Here is an 18182-nt window from a genome sequence, read left to right as displayed (position 1 = left end):
TGCCGCCCTACGAGCTTGTAGGTCTGCTATTTTTCAACAATAGCAGATTGGAGTCTACACAATTGACCATTGTAGACCATTGGTTTCCAAAGTGGGGTCCGGGGACCCCTAGGGGTCCTTGAGGGAGTTCCAGGGGGTCCCCAGCTAAATGATAGTTTGGAACCAAATGGACCCTTATTGGTCTAACTCTGAGAGGAACCAAATGGATCCTAACGGGTCCATTTGGTTCCATTTGTACACTCTCTCATGGGGGTCCCTGCAGGCATATCTTTTCTAATGGGGGTCCGTGGGCTAATGAGTGTCCTTTTGGAGGTCCTTGACATCAAACAGTTCATCCAATCCTCCTATCCCTCCAGCTCCTGACTGTTAGACCTCCATGTCTCAGACCCTCGTGGGTTGGTATTGACTTTGATCACAGTAGCTGACCTTTGTTTGTACTGTATAGTTGCACCATGACCTTTGTTTAACCATAACTTACTTAATATCTCATTTTAATTATTAATTTGACATACAGATATATTGCATTTATTTTATACACACTATAGTCACCTAAGAGGAAACACAAAAAGGCATCAATTAATGCTCAAGTATTTTATTGATTGATTGGGATTTGATTGTCGAATATTCTATAGAAAAGATGTTCTAGGTCTAGGTAAGACCACATCATTCAGAAGAACATTTGTATAAATGTTGACAAAACAATGTAACGTCTCATTCATATATTTGGGACTCCAGTCCTTGCATCGTTGAAGAATCCCCCGGGTTTCAGTCCGCCACAGTTTACCCTGAAGATCCGGGGGGACAAAATAGAATAAAAAAGGAAATGGTTAATATATTTCCAGTGAGAAAACTATACTTCAAGGGATATTTCACCTTCAAAAAAAGGTTTGGTCCATTTTATCGTCTACTCGGGCTTATGTGAACTTGATGTGAACTCAGTATTTAGATAATTGATATTAATTTGAACTGCCCCTTCCTATATACAAACCCATTATAACTTCAAACTCCATTTTAACCCATTTTGACCTGAGATCAGATTCTAAAAATGTCTTCTACATCCTGACAGATTTCTGAAAAAGCAATGTTTCTATGTCAGTCGTTCTTCGATTTTTCAAAAATAGCAGATCTACAAGCTCGTAGCGCGCCTATGAGCTTGTAGATCTGCTATTTTTCAATAGCTAAAGCATAACATAATGCTAACACCAAAAGGGGTTCCCGCCCAAAATGGGTTCCATGTTAGATTCATCGAAAACACTGTCGCTTTTTTCTTTATTTAAAAAAGAGAATAAATAAAGAATAAAAGAAATATGTTAAAAATGGCAACCCGGGAATTATTTGAATGCATTTTAAATAACCCCATGATTTTGCAACCCATTCGTTTCACCCAGTGTCGAGTGCTTTCCAGGGGGTGCGTGACATGAAAAGGGTAATGATGGTGCTATGGTTTTATTTTAAATATATGGACATAATATTGTGCCAATATAGACCAGGATGGATTACTGTATGTTTTTGTATGGGTATGTAGGCCTATACCCTCCCAAAATAACATTTCATAAAATACAAAGTGAGAGAGGATACCCCTGTTGTTTTGTCTATGGAATATTATTGTGTTTAATTTGAAACACCTACCGTGCCTCGTTAAAACACTTTTGCAGGGGCTGCCTACCTCGTATTGGCGTTGCCTTAGTCATAAGAATACCAAACGACTAGCCCCTTTACCAACTCGCCCCCACGATTATTTTTATGTAGTTAACAGTTAATTTAGTATTTCCCTCCCTCTCTGAAATCTGAAATGATCTTGTAGGCCTATACAGATTTATTTGATTGTATAGTAGTCGATCTCTATACTCTGTACAATTTAGAAAGAACAACATGTCACAGAGACGGTGACTACTTGTGTATATTCGTACGTCTCGTTGTTGTTTTGATGAATTGAAAATGGTGGGCCCTATAACCCTATTGTAAACTAGTGTAATGCTTTATGGTGTCGTCCACTCACAGTTAACAGTTGTATTGAGTTGTACTTCTGCAAACTGTTAATAAATCAATCAATCAAAGACTGCTTAATTAAGTTAATTTAGGACCGTCTAGCAGTTAATTTCAATCTGTGCGGGGGGCACAGATTGGCGCAGATTGATAGACAGCTGGAGTGGAGAGAATTGAATAACCGTACAATTATATATTTATGTTTTAGCTTATATATTGTAGGCCTACAATAAACATCATGCTATTATGCCCGTGGATATACAGAGTGAATTTAACAATGATAAATTAATATGATAATACCTTTTAAATAATCACCAACATGAATTATGTTTGTTATTTACAGCTAGGTAGAGTAGTGGGGCGAGATGGAAAAGGGGCGACCGTACCTGTTACCAGTCAGGAATACTGTCAATCAAACAATCAATAACCTTGTAGCTCCGCCCCTGATTCACACTGAATGTAACGGACCCACATGGGGGGGTTCCAATAGGCCTATCTCACAGCATTTCCCTGCCCCCTTTTGGAGCTAATGGTGTTGTTTTTTCTGCGGTCCTTAGACTTCCATGTTAAAAGAGGTATTTTCACAAGCCACAAACTACCGTTTTGTAAAGGTAAGGTTTATTCTACTTATTTTAGTTGTTATACCATTGTGTTTTCTTCATATTATTATCGGTCTTTGACATTTTAACATTAGGAAATGTACTTAGATTCTCCAGAGAAAAAAAGTGTAAATGCCTAATGTTAAATGACACCACTAGCTACCGGAAGGGAGCGTGGAAAGGGGCCTGTGAGATAGGCCTATTGTCACAATGTGTTGTCCCTAAGGCTTTTATTTTGAAAGGCTTCCTGTCCAAATGTCAGGTCTCAGGCCTTATTTTGACTGTTTCCTGCACAAACTGGTACTGATTGCACAGATCAAGATCACCTGTGGTGCTGACACCCAGTATGGGGCTAGAAGGAGGCATTAGCTTATAAAACTGTAACTTGCCCACCTCGCTGGTAGAGGAACAGATATTGCCAGATTTGCCACAAGAGAGGAATGGTAATGGCAAACATGGAGAAGTTTATTTGAGGAAGGGAAGGATGGACGGATGGCCCAAACAAGCCCTGGAACAGACTGTTTGCACTAGCCACTTTAGCACCGAGCTGGAAGGGGGGGAAAGGTGATACTTTTATTGTTGGTCAATCTTGTATGAGGGATATTGGTAATTGGCTTTATTGTTGTATAATGTATAGTATTGTCTGAGGGTTATTTATTTCTATATTGCATTTTGATATGATGGATTAAATATTGTATAGTTTTGTGATGTATACGCTCATGGATGTTATGGAAAATGTATTATGCCTTTTGATTATGGAATGTTTTATTGATGTAGCCTATGTATGTTTATGTCCTTTTTTTTTTCTCTCTCCAGTTTCTATGTTGGGTTCTGATTAAAGAGAAACGTAAAACTTTACCCAATTATTAGTGATGACAATGAACAGCAGCGTCTTCAGAGTGATCACAGTTGTGGTTTCCAAACCCTAGATGGGTGCACTCTGAGAGAGATGATTCGGTGCCTGAACAGCTGACATCATCCATCCAGATCTGCGCATCGCTGCCTCCCTGGACGTCAGCCGTTCCTCCTGATATAGCCTCTCCACAGCCTTGCTGTCTACACACTACCTGGACATCATTCATATCCCAATAATCATCACACACCGTCCCCCACTGGTTTTCGTAGAAGATCTCTACTCTGCCATCACAGTCGTTTAGGCCGTCGATTATCCTCACTTGAAAACATGAGAAGAAAAGCATAAACACATTTAAAAGTTAAATTAATAATAATAATAATTATTATTATTATAGCTGCAAGCAGCGATAAGACGGGGCCAAGCCCCTTAGATAGAACTTCATTGTAGACTTAGATAGCATGTTATACAGACTTGTAATGCTTAATTGGGTCGTCCACTCACAGTTAACAGCCTTTGTATTGAGTTTGTGCTTGAAATGTACTGTAATTCTGCAAACTGTTAATACAATTTTCAATCAATCAAACTTATAGCATGCTACTTAGACAGCACTAGAATTGCATTTTGTGTAGTCATAGCACTTCATAGTATATATGTATATAGTTTGTATCTAGTTTAGTATGTATAGTTTATATGTACTAGTCCTTACCCGTTCTGAATATATGGTAACGGATGGGTTATTCATTATTATGTGTGCGCGCGAGCGCACACACGGACCATAGTATGCGTCCCGCGATGCAAAACGAAAGTCCTCCACAGTGTACTGTGATTGTGAAGTTGTGTCGTCCGCTAAATTATTAGATAGATATACCCGTTCTGAATATATGAACAGCGAATGATGTTCAGTGTGGTGTCGAAACAGCGCGTGTGTTGACGTTAACATGCCCTGTCCGAGTTATTTTCCCCGTGTGGATTTGTTTATTTTGTTACGCGGAAAAGTGTGTCCCAGTATTAATCTGTGTCCGTCTCAACCCGGAAGCCGTACCAACGTGCATTTCACTGGTGACCCGGAAGCGGACGGACGGACTGACTGACAGACAGCGATCGCTCAATTATTAGATAGATAGTTTTCATTATTATATAGATATTCCACTTTATGTTCTTAGCTTACACATGTTTCATGATAACTACTTTTTATGTATGTGATGTATTGCCATGCTTTTTTGTTCTTGCTTATTGTAAATCGCTCTGGATTAAGAGAGTCTGCTAAATGCCTAAATTGTAAGAAATCACACCTGTATGAACTGAGCGTTGCAGGCTGCTCAACAACACCGCTGGCTGACTGCTGAGCCGGCGTAAGGCCCCGCCTACAGTTTCTTAATTAAAGGACCAGCGCCCTATATCACAGTTTTATCCGCCATTAACGGTGGTTAATAAACACCACCAACAGAATTAAATGTATAACGGCCAGTGCCGCGGAACTTCAAGCTATGTACGTGTAGCTAGCTACTGCCCAACACTGGAAATAAAGTATCTCTAACCAGTGGGAGCTGGAGGGGGAGGAGGGGGAGCTAAATCGGTAGCTGCAGGCTGTAGTAAGAAGCCGGTGAAGGTGTTGAGTAACGGCTCGTCCTTAATGCACATGTCTTCTCTCAGGATCACTTTCACCAGGTCACCCCTGGCCAGCTCCACGATGACCGCGTTGCCGGAGGTGTCGCCGTAGTCGGCCCCGGCGACCTGATCAATGCTCTTGACGATCAGACCGTTGTTGACGTGAAGCTCGAGGCCAGTGTGGGTGCCGAACTTCCTGTTCGTCGTGTGAAAGAAGAACGTGAAGTAGTACAAGCCTGGTGTGGCCACCGTGAAGATGCCTGTTGATGATGATCGAACACATTGTTAAGGCCTAATCATACTCTGTTTTAGGTGATAAGGTGACCACTTAAAGCTACAACATGGCGTTACTGAGCCGCGGTGGTAAGTGACTCACCCCTCAAACACATCTCTCTGTTTTTACTAACCACCGTTTTGGTGGTCACCTTATCACCCAAAACTGCAGTATGAATTTTGACACTTGCTTTGGCAATGTAAACGTATGTTTTCTCATGCCAATAATGCTCCTTTGAATTGAATTGTTAGCAAAGAAAACGCATGCCTTTCAAACTACAATCTCACAACGTTTATTACCAGATCTGCTAAATGTTTGGGAATCGCATATCTGTCCCATGTCATGTCACATGGCAGATAGGCCTATATATGTAATGATGTATCTCCATGTATTGACTGGAGATGCCACCAGGGGGCACTGTGGTATTGTCCAGTGTTTCTGTTCTGTGCAGCTGTTGACCTTATTGGTGGAGGGGTGGCCATTTTTGGTCACACTGTTTCTGTACAAGGTCTCTATAAGGTAGGAGTGAAATCCACCCTTATTATCATTTGATATAAGTAATTATATTAGCCATTCATGTTGTTTGACAAATGTGATTGTTGGGAACTATATTGTTGTGCTGCTGGGGTTATTTGGGAAGAGATTGCCAGACATGTGCTCATGTGCTAACTACATGGTTGAACCTGAATGAACGGTGCAGCAAATAATATGTCTGTGTTTTCTAATGCACTGCCTGCTGTAGTATTATGGTTTGTAACTGTGAGCCATCTCTTTAAACCACAACTGGCTATGTTTCATCTTATAGTACATTCAGTTCTGTGATGAACTTCTGGCATTCACTATTGTGAATTCTGAAAAATAAATAAATACACACTGTTATTGTTTCTCTTACAAGGTGACCAGACCTGATATGAAAGACACTACACTGCTCTACCGCACGTCTCCTATGCCTGGTTCTTCATCCTCATCTCCTAACCACCAAACACAACAACAAATACACTGGAGACTGGTTCATGAGACAGAGGGCAGTATTATGCGTGTCTTAAGTACCAGGTCTTATTACTTAACTTAAGACCTGGAGGCGTGATCAATGCCATTTGGCTATTCTGAGTGGCCAAACAGCATTGACCACGCCTCCAGGTCTTAAGTTAAGTCATAAGACCTGGTACTTAAGACACGCATAATACTGCCCAGAGGGTGGGGACTTTAAGTCACACCAGAGCTAAGGACACTCATCTTAGAGAGAGAGAGATAGAGAGATGCAGACATCCGTCCCCACATATGGGGACATGTGACAACATGCAGACATTTGAGGTTATATGTAAATGAGGGGGAGGGGATTTTTTTCCTCTTTTCCTTGTGTGGGGGGGGGGGGGTTATTATACATGTAATTTAGCAATTTTAAGAAGAATAAATTAAAAGGTGTCCAATTGCTTTTCCATTACACATATCTCTACGCTTGCTCTATTGTTAAATAGAGCGCTGAATCCATTTCAAACATTCGTTTTGCAAAAAAATACTCATTGGGCTAAAAACGGCCAATGCCGGGCATGGCTGTTTTAAGCCCAATGAGTGTTTTTTTTTTTCAAAACTAATGCTTGGAATGGATTCAGCATCATGAAAACCCCCTAGTTTGACCCATCACATGCTAGATAAAGCATGATGAAAATTTGAATATGTTGCCTTCTATAGGTTGTTAATAGTATGGTCACATATTTTGCCAATTGTGAAAATTGCCCAACATATGCAAGTTAGCATCCGGCAGTTTCTACATGCTGGGGACCCATACTCAACATTTCTTCCGGGTTCACCTTTTGGCTACTAGACTAATATATGTAACCTGACTCCGCCAGATGGGGCCGCCACAAAACGGCCTGGCCAATCAGCAGCAGCTAGAGGCGGGATAGCTGCTGCTGATTGGCCAGGCCGTTTTGTGGCCGGGCATCAAGTCTGCCTGAGAGTTCCCCCTCCTGGGAGCAGGAGGGGGGAACCCAGTGTACTCTCTGCTGCCCCATCTGGCGGAGTCAGGTTATAATATATGGGGTCCTCAGTTCAAATATGATTATTTTGGGGTATCATGGCCTGAAAGGTTTGGGAACCCTTGCTGTAAGCACAAGTAATGAATGAATGACTTCATGATGAAACAGCCTAATTGACAGATTAATTGGCAATGAAATGACCTGTAGCTGGATCGTAGTCAGCGCCATTTTTGGTGATAATAGTTGCATACTTGAGCACGATAAGATGATCAACGGCTTTAGTAGTCGTCGGGTCGGTTACACTAAATGCAACTGTTGAGAAAGAAAACATTCATGTCAGGTTGCTTTGATTTTCATTTTGAAATAACATTTAAACACAATCATTGATAACAGATCCGATAATTATCGCAATAAGCTTTGGCCTGTTATCGAGCATATGGAGGCCCAAGACATCATGTTTAAACAATCAAGACAAGAGGCGATCAAGAAATAAATCTAATCATCCATGCTGGCACAAACATGTCGGTCAAAGTGTCTAAAACAAGCACTGTCCGGGTAAACAAAATTACGCTTTTAAAGTGACGGTACACATATTAACCAGTTGATAGTTTCTTTAATATTATATATTGGTAAATATATTTGGTCTGTAGGAAAAGTACTGTATTTGAAAGCCCTAGTAAAAGATACTGGTTCTGTTCAGAATGTATTGTCTCCCGTCTTTCCACAAAATAATGGGCTCGATAAGAACCCGATAGGCCTGATCGGTAAGGTGCTCGTTATCAATAAAAATGAACAAGCTCCATCCCTAAAACTCATATGTCCAAAACTGTTACTTTTAAGGATTCAAATAAAGAAAAAATAGCAAATCTTTATGCTTTTGTGTGAGACCCGTAGTTTGATCAAGTAGGGCGTTAATTATGCACATAAAAAAAACAGTGACATAAAACATGTGAAAACAAATGTGAACAGAAAACGTTTTTTCTCTACAAGGCCATTGTACATGTTTCTAGACTCAAAGTAATAATAAAAAAGTAGGGCGTTGATTTACGGGGATACGGAGATGCAAGGTTTCAGCCTGACAGCAACAAAGAACATCTTGTTTCAAACAACACCTCACCTCGCGTCGTTAACGCCGCCAACAGTCTTTCCAGATTTCGTGTTGTGTCCATCAGTTGGAAAAACTTGTCCATTATTTGGTCGATGGACAGCTTCCACACCTCGTTCCTGTGCAGTATTTGTTGCGGGGTTAAATGACCGGACGTGTGATGTGTGTGCTGTGGTTGTGAATGTGGACTAACCAAAGTTAGTCCACAAGACAGCATGAGCGCAATGAGATAGAATGAAGGATTCATCTTGCAATTTGGATTGCAAAGATGATTTGATCAGTTTCTGGGACCCGTACAAGCTCTCTCTCGCTCTTATATCAAGTGGGGTTGACATTTAGGCAGCCCTACAGATTGTTGTTGACTTTCCCTGAATTTGCCTCCCGAGGATCAATACTGGCTTATCTTATCAATGATGTGACGTGTCATTCTGGCACTGCTTATCAGGACAAAACCTTTTATTATTTATTTATTTGAACATAGATTTTCAGAGAAGAGACAAGGGGAAATACAGTTGGAGGCCATCGATATTGTCCTTTTGTTTTTGCTGAGGTTTGCGTGATCTGCGCAAAAGCACAGTTAACCCATTTTGGGCGGGAACCCCTTTTGGTGTTTTAAACATTATGTTATAATTTAGCTATTGAAAAATAGCAGATCTACAAGCTCATAGCGCTCCACCGAGTGGCGCGCTACGAGCTTGTAGGTCTGCTATTTTTGAAAAATCGTGAAAATATTTATTTCAGAAAACTGGAGGAGGTCAGGCCTAAATGGGTCAAATGATAAGGGACAATATCGGTGGCACCCAACTGTAGATTTTCAGAGAAGAGACAAGGGGAAATATGGTGTGGGATTGTGGTGGACAAAGGTTTCAAACAGCTTGATTAGAAAAACAAAGCAGAAGAAACATTTTTCACATCATGTGGTTTGAACTGACAAAAGCAGCAGGTGGTGAAAAGTGCTTAAATCAAATGAGGTACTTTTACTTTACTTGAGTTTTTCCATTTTGCAAAACTTTATGGATCTAAAATCATCTACAGAATTGTTTGAAATTGTTGTCCCACAATCATCTAAAATAAAGTAAATAATGAAAACAAACAATGATTCAAATGTGTGTGTGTGTGTGTGTGTGTGTGTGTGTATATATATATATATATATAGAGAGAGAGAGAGAGAGAGAGAGAGAGAGAACCCAGATGCAGACAGAGACAAGGAAACGTGATATAATGCCAAAATCCCAGAGTATTTATTTACTCAAAACACAGAAGGTCTTCCAAAACTTTCAAGGCAAAAATATAACTTAGTCCAACACTTAAAGCAGAAATAATACTTAGGTCTTCGGTTTGGAGCATGCATGGAGAGATGGTCAGGCTGGCAGGCAGGCACTGAGGGAGGAGACCAAGAATTAGAAGCAGGCCAGTAATGTAAAGGAGCGGAATAGCCAGGTTGTTGAGTCTTCATCAAATACAACTGACCTAGTACATAAGGCACAGACGTGTGCACTGGCCGAAGGAGGACCTATCACTGAGCACTGCGTGCCGTCACAGCCAGGTATAAGTAGCCAGCCAGGTGATTGCCAGATGGAGACCAGCCAGGTAATAGCCAGGACACACCTCCCCGGAAGTGGAATGCAGCTCCAACCTAAAGGACATAGAAATAAGAAAACAGACAGACATTCAAGCTGCCATGACAGTATCGTTCAACTTGACCATTGGTTTGGGGGTGAAAGCCAGAGGACAGACTAACCGTGGCACCCAATGCCGTGCAAAAGTCCTTCCACACCTGCGAGGTGAACTGGGGACCTCGGTCAGAAACAATGTCAGCCGGAATGCCATGAATCCGGAACACATGTTGAACTAAGTGGTCGGGCCGTCTCGGTGGCAGAGGGGAGCTTAGGGAGAGCAACACAGTGGGCATGCCTTAGAGAAATGGTCTATGATGGTTAATATCACTGTGTTACCTTCGGAAGGAGGCAGACCGGTGACAAAATCCACAGCAATGTGGGACCAAGGGCGCTGAGGAATCGGTAGAGGACGAAGAAAACCCGAGCTGGGTCGGTTCAGAGCCTTAGAAAAGACAGAGTTCTGCAAACTCTGTTGACTTCAGGGCCTGCGTAATGGCGGCATCTAGCGCTACTGGGGACGCCGATTAGGGACAGTTCCTGCGGCGGATGTTGACAGACTGCATGGATCCGCATGGCTCCGTCTTTTTGGCAAATCTAGAACTTCCTGTTTGAGAGCTAGGAAATTTAAATACCGTTTAATTAATCATTGCTAATATAACAGTGTACACTTTCAATGGAAAGAAAAAGGCATACAGTTTACAACTTTTTTACGTTATTTAATTACTTATTTTTACACAGAAACATAATGTGTGTCTTCACCATAACTGTAATGTAATAATAATACTAATAATGTAATGTAATAATTATTTAATTTATGACGCTTTTATTCTGAAAGCAACCGGATGTCTTAAATTTGCTAGCTCTCACACAGGAAGTTCTAGATTTGCTAAAAAGACGGAGCCCCCCCAGGCTGTCCCTAATCAGGCTCTCCATGAGAGCGCAGCTGTGCGCCTGAGCGCTTCCGGGATCACGTGACCGGGCTGTTCTGTGCCCCCTCAATAACGCAACTCTTCTATTATATGGCTCTGGGTCGGTTAGAGGTCTTGTCCTGGGCACACGCTGAACACGCCGCCACATAACCTCTGGCATCCACCTCCATGGAAGGCCACCAGAAATGTCGGTGGAGAACGTCAAGGGTGCGGTTCCTCCCAGGGTGGCAGTTGACCCGGGAGGCATGAGCCCACTGGAGAACTCTGGAGCGCACCGAGTCAGGTACGAACAAGCAAACCCGGGGGACCCGTGCCTGGGTCCGGCTGGGTGCCTTGGGCCTCAAGAAGGGCTGACTTGATGTCCCAGGTGAGTGCCGCAACAACACAGGAAGAGGGCAGGATGGTCTTGGGCGGAGCAGTAGCCTCCTCGGCAGCATACTGACGCTGACGACAGGGCATCAGCCTTGGTGTTCTTGGAGCCCGGGCGGTAGGTCAGGGTAAACTGAAAACGTCCCAGGAACAGGGCCCACCTGGCTTGACGTGAGTTGAGGCATTTTGCTGTCTTGAGCTTCTTGTGGTCTGTCCAAACCACAAAAGGATGTTCGGCGCCCTCGAGCCAGTGTCTCCACTCCTCCAAGGCTATAGGACTATATGGCAAGAAGTTCACGGTTCCCCACATCATAATTCCTCTCAGCAGCATCGAGTTTGTGGGAGAGGAAGGCGCAGGGATGGACCTTCTGGTCTGAGGCTGACCGCCGGGAAAGAACCTCTCCGCCCCCGACATCCGAGACAGAATTTCCCCGACATCTCACAGAATTTCCCCGCCCCCCTTAATACGCCCCCTTTCGGGGTTAGTGGTGATAGCGTGACGTCACTCCATAGACGCTACATGTTAACAGAGGTAATTTAAGAAGTCTACAACTTTTGTTTTCTCAAGGTAAGGTTTGTTCTATCTGTTCGAGCTGATTTACCATCTTGTTTGCTTCATAATAATATTGGTCTGTCACATTTTTACATTAGAAAATGTACTTAGATTCTCCAGAGAAAAAAACGTGTAAATGCTAATGTTAAAGACACCACTATTTACCGGAAGTGGGCGTGGAAAGCGGGCTGTGAGATAGGCCTATGGCCGGGAGGGCTCAGGCTGAACCAAGATGGGAGCAGTAGTGAAGAGTCTCTTAAGCACTTGGAAGGCAGCAGCAGCCTCAGAAGTCCAATTCAACTTGGTCGTGGTAGAGGTGAGGGCTGTCAGGGGGGCTGCAACGCGGCTGTAGTTCCTGATGAAGCGGCGATAGAAATTTGCGAACCCCAGGAACCGCTGGAGCTGTTTGCGGGTGGTCGGCTGTGGCCACTCAGAGACCGCTGTCACCTTGGAAGGATCCATGCTCATTTTCCCCTCAGCGATGATGAAACCCAGGTAGGTGTTCTCCAAGGAGACATGGGGGAATTTTTCTCAGTTTGGGGCCCAGTTGTGGAATACATGGGAGGAGAATACGCAGAAATATTGTCAAGAGGTTTTGCAAATTAAGGAACTGTTCCTGTTAAGTACAAAAGTTTTATGATTTCGAAGACTATACAGGAATATATGTAAGGGGATGATGTATGGACGTATGTATGTATAATGTATGTAGGTATGTCGGTGTCTATGTATATGTGAGTCATGTATCAGTTTGTGCAAAAATGAAAAATAAAATGATTGAAAGAAAGAAACCCAGGTAGGAGGTGCTGGGCACATGGAACTCACACTTCTCAGCTTTCACAAAAAGCTGGTTCTCAAGGAGCCTCTGCAGGACAAGGCGGACATGCTGGACGTGTTCAGCCAAGGTCTTAGAAAAGACATGGATATCATCAAGAAAAACAAAAAAACAAAACGGTTAAGCACGTCTCTTAAAACATCGTTAACCATAGCTTGGAATACGGCAGGGGCGTTAGTGAGTCCAAAAGGCATCACAAGGTACTCAAAATGCCCTAGGGGGGTGTTGAAAGCCGTCATCCACTCGTCACCCATGCGGATCCGGACCAGGTGGTAGGCATTGCGCAGATCCAATTTAGAAAAAACTGTAGCACCCTCAAAGGGTTCGAACGCAGAGCTAATGAGTGGAAGGGGATAACGGTTCTTGACTGTGATATTGTTTAAGCCTCTATAATCAATGCAAGGTCTCAGACTGCCACGTTCTGGGGGGGGGGGGGGGAGAGGTTGTACAGGCGGCTTCCCGGTAGTGAAGCGTCAGGCAGCAGCTCAATGGCACAGTCATAAGGCCGGTGTGGTGGGAAAGAGAGAACCCGCTGTTTGCTAAAAAAAACTCTCCCAAATCATGGTACTCAGAAGGGATAGTGGATATTGTCTGAGTCTGCTGGGTTCATAATGACTCAGTGATACTGTCAAGCAGAGTTGGGGCCCGTTACTCAAAAAAGTAATACACTACATATTACACATTACTTTTGAAAAAAGTAATGCCTTACATTACTCGATTACACCCTGGAGAAAGTAACTAGTTACACTACTCGTTACATTACTTTTGCGTTACTCCATAAAATCGCCTGAGATGGAGTCACATAATTTTTCCCTTAACAAATCTTTATAATCCTAATAAGGAGGACATACACAAGATCTTTCTTTATGCTCTTCAATACCAGGTTGTTGAACAAGTGAAGGAATAAAACAAACAATCAAACTCCACTCGCTGCGGGGGGCGCTGAAAGCAGCAGCAGGACGCAAGTAACTAGTAACTAAAGCAACCAGTAACTGTAATGTGATTACTCAATTTGGAGGAGTAGTGTCGTTTACTCGTTACCGACAAAAGTAGTGTAATTACAGAAACTACACTACAAGTAGTGTAGTTACAAACTCTGCTGTCAAGGCAGACAGGGAACCCAGATGCAGACAGAGACAAGGAAACGTGATATAATGCCAAAAAGTCCAAAACTTAAAGTCCAAGTTTCCAAAAGCAGAAATAATACTTAGGTCTTTTCTGTTGGAGCCGCTGCATGGAGAGGTGGTCAGGCTGGCAGGCAGGCACTGAGGGAGGAGACCAAGAATGGAGACCAGCCAGGTAATAGCCAGGACACACCTCCCCGAAAGTGGAACGCAGCTCCAACCTAAAGGACATAGAAATAAAAAAGTCAGAACAGACAGACATTCAAGCTGCCATGACTATATATATATATATATAAATATATATATATATATATATATATATATATATTCCGCAGACCCCCATCTGAAGAGGTTTTGTGCCAATACAAAAAATGCTGATCTACAAGATTGTAGATCAGCTATTTTTGAATGGCCAACATAAATGGATATATGGAGTGGTTCACATGATTGTGATGCTGTATTATACAACAGGTCGTTTCGAGGAAGCAATCTGATTGGTTGAAACAACCTTCTAGCCGTGCTTCAAACCAGCATCATGGAACACCCAACTAAAACAAATAATTCAGCTATGTTGTTCTCCCAGAGCCAGGGCCCAGGAAATGATTCTCCGTTCATTTTCCTCATAGACATTTCAGAAAGTATTTATTTAAAGACGTTTACGCCGCGGACAAAGCCAACTCATGACAACAAACACAATTTTTCGGGCCAAACAAAGAATTAGAAAGTAGAAAAAAACGGCAGGTTACAACACTTTTTTTGTTGTTTTTCTTCTATGTAATTATTTGTTTGGTCCAAAATATTGTGTGTGTTGTCATGATTTGTCAAAACTCGAGTTGGCTTGCCGCTTCGACGCTTAAAAGGTCTTTAAATAAATACTTTTTGAAATGTCTATGGGAAAAATGAGTGGTTCATTTCCTGGGCCTGGCGTCGTCATGAAAGGGGGCGGGACTGCAACGCTCTGTAGGCTAGCTAGTTACTTGGGACATTTGTGGTCGTATAGTATAGTGGCTTCATCTGTCATTAAAAAAATCACACCCGTGTGAACTGGGTGGTGCAACTCCCCATCCCCCCCCCCCCCCCTCTCTCCCCCCCCTCTCTCGCACAACAGCGCCACTTTTGGTACTCGTGCTCACGGACATTGCTGTTCGTTGGAGTGGTTGCACCACTCAAAAATATGCAACGCAGGCGTGCCATTAATGACAATAACGCACACCCTTCCGTGTAATATTGCTTAATTAACACATTTTGCCGGGGATATATTAAATTAAATACATCCCCCATATTTAAAAGGGGATGACAACAAAATGTATCAGAAACAAGGTTAAAATGTCAGTCACTATAGCTCTAGCCGTCTAATAGTTTCACCGCCAACCAGACGAGCGCACAGTCACAATTCAATTCATGCACATTCACTGTAAAGCACAACAAATATGGTTAAAATACACAAAAGCATGCAGGCACTGTGGACCAGCCTACGCCCGTGACCAGGCCCGGTTCTTCCTACAGGCCGACGAAGCAGCGGTTCTTTTATTTACTCTGTCCCAACTCTGTCTGCCCAGTGTTCCCCCAGTGCCTCCCCAGTGTCCCCCCAGTGCCTCCCCAGTACCTCCCCAGTACCTCCCCAATGTCTGCCCAGGGCCTCCCTATAGTGCCTCCCCAGTGCCTCCCCAGTACCTCCCCAATGTCTGCCCAGGGCCTCCCTATAGTGTCCCCCCAGTGCCTCCACAGTACCTCCCCAATGTCTGCCCAGGGCCTCCCCAGTGCCTCTCCAGTGTCTCCCCAGTGCCTCCCCAGTGTCCCCCCAGTGCCTCCCCAGTACCTCCCCAGTGTCTCCCTAGTGCCCAGTGTCCCCCCCGTGCCTCCACAGAGCCTCCCCAGTATCCCCACAGTGCCTCCCCAGTGGACCCCCAGTGCCTCCACAGTGTCCCCACTGTCCCCCCAGTGCGCGAAAAATCCTGCTTAGGGCGCCAGATTGCTCAGGACCGGCCCTGCCCGTGACCAACCACCTGTAGGACTATGGCACACCGACCTAACTGTAACTGGGAGATATAGCAGCCTAATTAGCCACAAATGTTGATTTGCACCATAAATAATAAAACCTAAACAAAATAATGAAATAATCAACTTAATCAAAAAGAAAAGGACAAAAACCGCACATACCAGGTCCAGGATAGAGCTCCTCCTAATACAACAATATTAATATGTATAGACAATGATCATTACAGTTTAAAACAAAAATACACACTCTACCGGAATAATGTCACTTCATTATGTCAGCACTGTCATAGAAGTTAAATGTTCGAATCCTAGTTACGGTGCCACGCAATGGGCAGAAGGAAATTGCGATATTTGACAGCCTCCACTTCATATGTTTCAGCTGTGTTTTTAAACCCAGTATTGTGCACGGCACATGTAGTAACGGATGACTACATATCGTGGACACACGCACACCCAGGGTAAATATTATTATTATTATTATATAAGGAGGATGTTTTTTTTCAAAAATGTGTATAGTATTTGTTAAAATGTCGTTTTTAAGTGGACACCAGTTAAATAAGTATGCCTGGTGGGTGGTGATCCACCTGAACTGAAGCCACACCCACAGCTGGTGTTAAAGGGAGAGGGGATGATATTGTGATGCCACGATAAATCACTGTTTTTTTTTCATTGGCGTTTGACTGGCAGGGTTTCAGCGTCCAGGAAGAAACCCTAAATACAAAGGGAAGACATAATTGCACATAATAACCACACCAAGGGGTCTAATGAGGTACTGTCACCTCATAAACACATTAATAACTGGAAAATCTTCCTGTTCATGGTGTGGAAGTGGAAGGTGAAGTGGTAGAGGCCTGGTGTGGGCACTGTGAAGATACCTGTGGACGGTTCAACACAAGGTTTTCAGGAATTCAAAATCACACTTGTGTGAAGTCAGCCAATCAGCTGAGCGCATTCTGTGCTCATATGGACGTCTACAAGCTCAAAATTGGTCGCAATGCCACGCAGGCTTGTACAGTAGATCTTCTTGTGTGTTTTGTAATAATAATCAAAATCTACAAAGTAGTTAGACTATAACTACAATTTGTAGTGGAGTAAAAGTACAATATTTTCCTCTGAGATGTAGTGGGGTAGAAGTAAAAAATATTGAAAATTGTACAGTAGCCTACTCGAGTAATGAATGACTTTCCACCACTGGAAATGTTCCATTATTGTCTCCACCAGGCCGAAGGCATGGGGAGAGAGTATGTTTTGCACTCCGTCCGTGTGTGTGTGTGTGTGTGTGTGTGTGTGTGTGTGTGTGTGTGTGTGTGTGTGTGTGTGTGTGTGCGTGTGTGTGTGTGTCTGTGTGTCTGTCCTTCCTTCCGTCCGTCCGTTACCAGCTAATCTCCGGCACCGTTGGCCCGATCCATGCCAAACTTTGCACACACACTCCCTGGATGCCAACGACGAACCTCTGCCCCAAATATTCCTCAACGACCTGTTATAGCGCCACCATGAGGCCGATTTAGGCAAAACACATTTCTGTAGATTACTCGTACACATTTTATCCATACATCACACAATTTGCTATACACTATCTCCATATCCATGTGATCAACACAGATCTGCACCATTTCCCATCTTCCATCCTGATTGGCTAAGATTGGCTTCCAAAGCTCACATGATTGGTCCGTTTCGAACAAAATGCCACAAATCACAAACGCAGTGTGCAATTTCCGTGAAATTATGCACGCACATTTCCACTAGGCCGAGGATGACATGCCACTTATTTTTTAACAAATCAGCCACACGGTGGCGCTATAACAGGGCAATTCCTGTTTTACCTATAACTACATCGATCTGTATACAACTTATGTATGCGTACTCCCTAGAGGCCATGGAAAAACATTTTCCCTGCATCCCTCCACATCTGCCGGTTATAGCGCCACCATGAGGCCGCTTTCTGGAAAACACATTGTTTATGTTAGTCGCACAGATTTCATCAAAATCTCACGCAAATCGGTACACATGATCTCTGTAGTTATGTGATCAAGACGAGTCTGTTGGATTTCTCAGATTCTACACTGATTGGCTAAGATTGCCTTCGAAAGTTTTCAGGAGTGGCCCGTTTTGTACAAAATGCTGCACATGTCCTGCTCATCCAGAATGATATCCTCAGAGATGCTACTATGAGTGATCTGGATCTGCATTTCCTCAACAAAATGAAGAAAATTGTTGCAAAAAGAAAACAAAAAAAACATGTTTATATTACTCCTAAACTTTTTGCCAAACATCACACACACTCCTATCCTCCTGGTGGAGACCTGTGCCCAGGGCAATTCCTGTTTTACCTATAACTACATCGATCTGTA

At 43.2% G+C, this 18182-nt stretch overlaps 1 protein-coding gene across 1 annotated transcript; it reads right to left on the bottom strand.

Annotated features, from left to right (window-relative positions):
• Window positions 1–589: 589 nt before the first annotated feature.
• Window positions 590–9912, bottom strand: LOC306932843 (uncharacterized protein). Its single transcript, XM_079514792.1, has 7 exons — window positions 9878–9912; window positions 9733–9787; window positions 8420–8526; window positions 7504–7614; window positions 4980–5309; window positions 3445–3759; window positions 590–785 (listed from the first exon to the last, which is right to left on the bottom strand). Exons 2-6 carry the CDS (start codon window positions 9756–9758, stop codon window positions 3452–3454), a joined length of 882 nt encoding a protein of 293 aa, XP_079370918.1. The 5' UTR covers window positions 9759–9787; window positions 9878–9912; the 3' UTR covers window positions 590–785; window positions 3445–3451.
• Between the last annotated feature and the right edge of the window lie 8270 nt (window positions 9913–18182).

Source organism: Electrona antarctica (assembly GCF_951216825.1).
Source record: "Electrona antarctica genome assembly, chromosome: 11".
Classification (NCBI taxonomy): domain Eukaryota; kingdom Metazoa; phylum Chordata; class Actinopteri; order Myctophiformes; family Myctophidae; genus Electrona; species Electrona antarctica.
This window is presented reverse-complemented; position numbering and strand designations above follow the sequence as displayed.

Excerpts from the sequence above, each read along its gene's own strand:
- LOC306932843 (XM_079514792.1), bottom strand. The coding sequence starts at position 9,758 with ATGCATGCTCCAAACCGAAGACCTAA. Across the intron at positions 8,527-9,732 it reads GCTCCAAACCGAAGACCTAA|GAACGAGGTGTGGAAGCTGT; the intron begins GTATTATTTCTG and ends AATACTGCACAG. Across the intron at positions 5,310-7,503 it reads TGACTACGATCCAGCTACAG|GCATCTTCACGGTGGCCACA; the intron begins GTCATTTCATTG and ends CATCATCAACAG.